Source organism: Rhagoletis zephyria, unplaced genomic scaffold (assembly GCF_001687245.7).
Source record: "Rhagoletis zephyria isolate East Lansing unplaced genomic scaffold, Rhagoletis_zephyria_1.1 Rzeph_scaffold_45577, whole genome shotgun sequence".
Classification (NCBI taxonomy): domain Eukaryota; kingdom Metazoa; phylum Arthropoda; class Insecta; order Diptera; family Tephritidae; genus Rhagoletis; species Rhagoletis zephyria.
Window position 1 is genome coordinate 1 of NW_016202632.1, and position 2,369 is coordinate 2,369.

Consider the following 2,369-nt stretch of genomic DNA (forward strand, 5'->3'; position numbering starts at 1 on the left):
CAAACCGAGTTGAGTATGCAGAAATTACCGATATCTCTTCTTCTGTGTTGTCTCACTAAAACAAAATATTTATTCATATGTATGTAAATTCAAAACCTTTAAGCCGTTTATCTCGAGTCTTGGGTTTTTGAGTTATGACACTTTTGAAGTAAATGAGCGATATGTATGAAATATATTTAGTAATTGTATTTAATTAATTCTTGCGAACATGTCATAGATGTCTTCCACGCCAACCTGGACCAGGCATTAGTCTCGAATCCTATGTCTATAATATTCTGTATGAAGTAATGTTACCACAGCCGGGAAAATCAATACGAATTTACTTGCCTCCTTCTGAGCCGCACTTGCCGCCCTTAGCTGTGGTACTGCAGCGCCCAGAGCCAAGCTCTGAACTGCCATTACTCGACTTTCCATTACGATTGCTATTTACGTATCTTGGTGTAGAATGTGTTATACAGTTATTGACCTGTGTTTTGCTAGAAAATCAAGTCCTTTTGCGCTCAAATGGTAGGATATGCTTAAAATTGGCTTGAATAATTTGTGAAATCTCTTAATCATCACATTTTTTACACTTGTCATTTAATNTGACCTGTGTTTTGCTAGAAAATCAAGTCCTTTTGCGCTCAAATGGTAGGTTATGCTTAAAATTGGCTTGAACACTTTGTGAAATCTCTTAATCATCACATTTTTTACACTTGTCATTTAATTTTTTTTAGATTACCAAAAATTGATGATCGTTGGAGAGTGCATCACTTCCATTCTATTTCCATTTGTATGGCCACATGTGTATGCCCCAATATTGCCCGCTGCCCTCCATCATTTTCTAGATGCACCCGTGCCATTTGTCATGGGCCTCCATGCTGATTGCGAGTCCGCTAATAAAATTGGTACTGAAGCTACTCTTTGCTTTGTAGATATCGATAAGAAAATTATACAACTGCCTGAAGAATTGCCAGTATTTCCACATAAAATCGATTTCATGGCAGAAATAATATCCATTTTGGATAAATTCGAAATAGAACGTGATCGTTCATATGAACCAATACTGAAAAACGGTTATGCGTCACGCGATCACGACGTTATGATTAGTAGTTGTACGTTGCCGTCCGGTCTGCAAGCGGCACGTCGCAGTAAAGAACGTTTTAGTCAACTGCAAGAGACCGTTTACACGCTGGCCGGTAGCGGTCATTGCNTCACGCGATCACGACGTTATGATTAGTAGTTGTACGTTGCCGTCCGGTCTACAAGCGGCACGTCGCAGTAAAGAACGTTTTAGTCAACTGCAAGAGACCGTTTACACGCTGGCCGGTAGCGGTCATTGTAGTCCAACTGGTGCTGACAACGGCATCGGTCATCATCTCGAATATCAACCACTCATTGCACATCCTTCGAAAATCGAACATGTACCACGCATTGCCGATTTTTTGCGGCGAAAAGGTGTACGTACACAGTCACCAAGTGCTGTGTCGCTCAATGATGGCACAAGCTTTGATGCCGTCGACGCAACGATGTCGCCAACTAAAGCTGCCGCAGCTGCGCGTAAGGATACAAAGACGACAACTCCTACGTTATCGCTAGAAGAGCAATACTACCAGGATTTGCGTATAAACAATGCGCTGCGAGAGACTTTTCTCAATCGCTTTGTGCATATGTTTTACGCTTATGAATTTTTCGTCATCTACCCAAATCAAGCACGTGACGAATGGCTTTCAAATCGAGAGACATTACAAAATTTTGATAAATCATCATTTTTATCAGATCAGCCTGAACATCATCGCGCGTTTTTATCGCGCTTTCTAGAATCTCAAATGTTTGCAACACTAATCGACAACAAAATTTTGGCGATGTGGGAAAAGGAACCGGATGCAAATTTGCGTATATTCGACCAGCGCGTGAAACTCCTAAGGTAAGGGATTTGAAGAAGGAGAACTATTGAATTTTCTCGTTTTGGGAACTTAAGGATGTCAATAGTTAGTTTCTCTATATTTGTTGGATAGATATTAAGCGATATATTTAATTTTTCAAACCAATAGATTACAATTAAAATATTTGAAAACAAGACGCTACTTATGATTAGCTTGAATTTTAAAATTCATTATTTTCTTCTCTTGTGTATTTATTTAGAAAGAGGCATGGTGAAAATATGATTTGCGCTACCAGTTATGAGCCGTGCGTTATGTCGCAGGATGCGCAACAGGTATACGAGAAGCGTTTGCATTGCATTGACATTGAAGTGACACCGCCTAGCGAGATACTCTCCAATAGAGCTGCCTACTTTCGCAGCTTTCCCATACTTGAAAAGTCTGTGCTAAATCAGGAATGTGCTTCGAGGTAGTGTTGTCGTTGTAGTCGTGTTGTTGACATACATA

General features: G+C 40.1%; 1 protein-coding gene across 1 annotated transcript; it reads left to right on the top strand.

Annotated features, from left to right (window-relative positions):
* The first annotated feature begins 46 nt into the window (after positions 1–46).
* LOC108355418 (DENN domain-containing protein 5B-like) lies at positions 47–2,363 on the top strand. Its single transcript, XM_017606581.1, has 4 exons — positions 47–507; positions 717–1,192; positions 1,323–1,906; positions 2,125–2,363. The coding sequence occupies exons 1-4, from the start codon at positions 288–290 to the stop codon at positions 2,333–2,335; spliced, it is 1,491 nt and encodes a 496-aa protein (XP_017462070.1). The 5' UTR covers positions 47–287; the 3' UTR covers positions 2,336–2,363.
* The last annotated feature ends 6 nt before the right edge of the window (positions 2,364–2,369 follow it).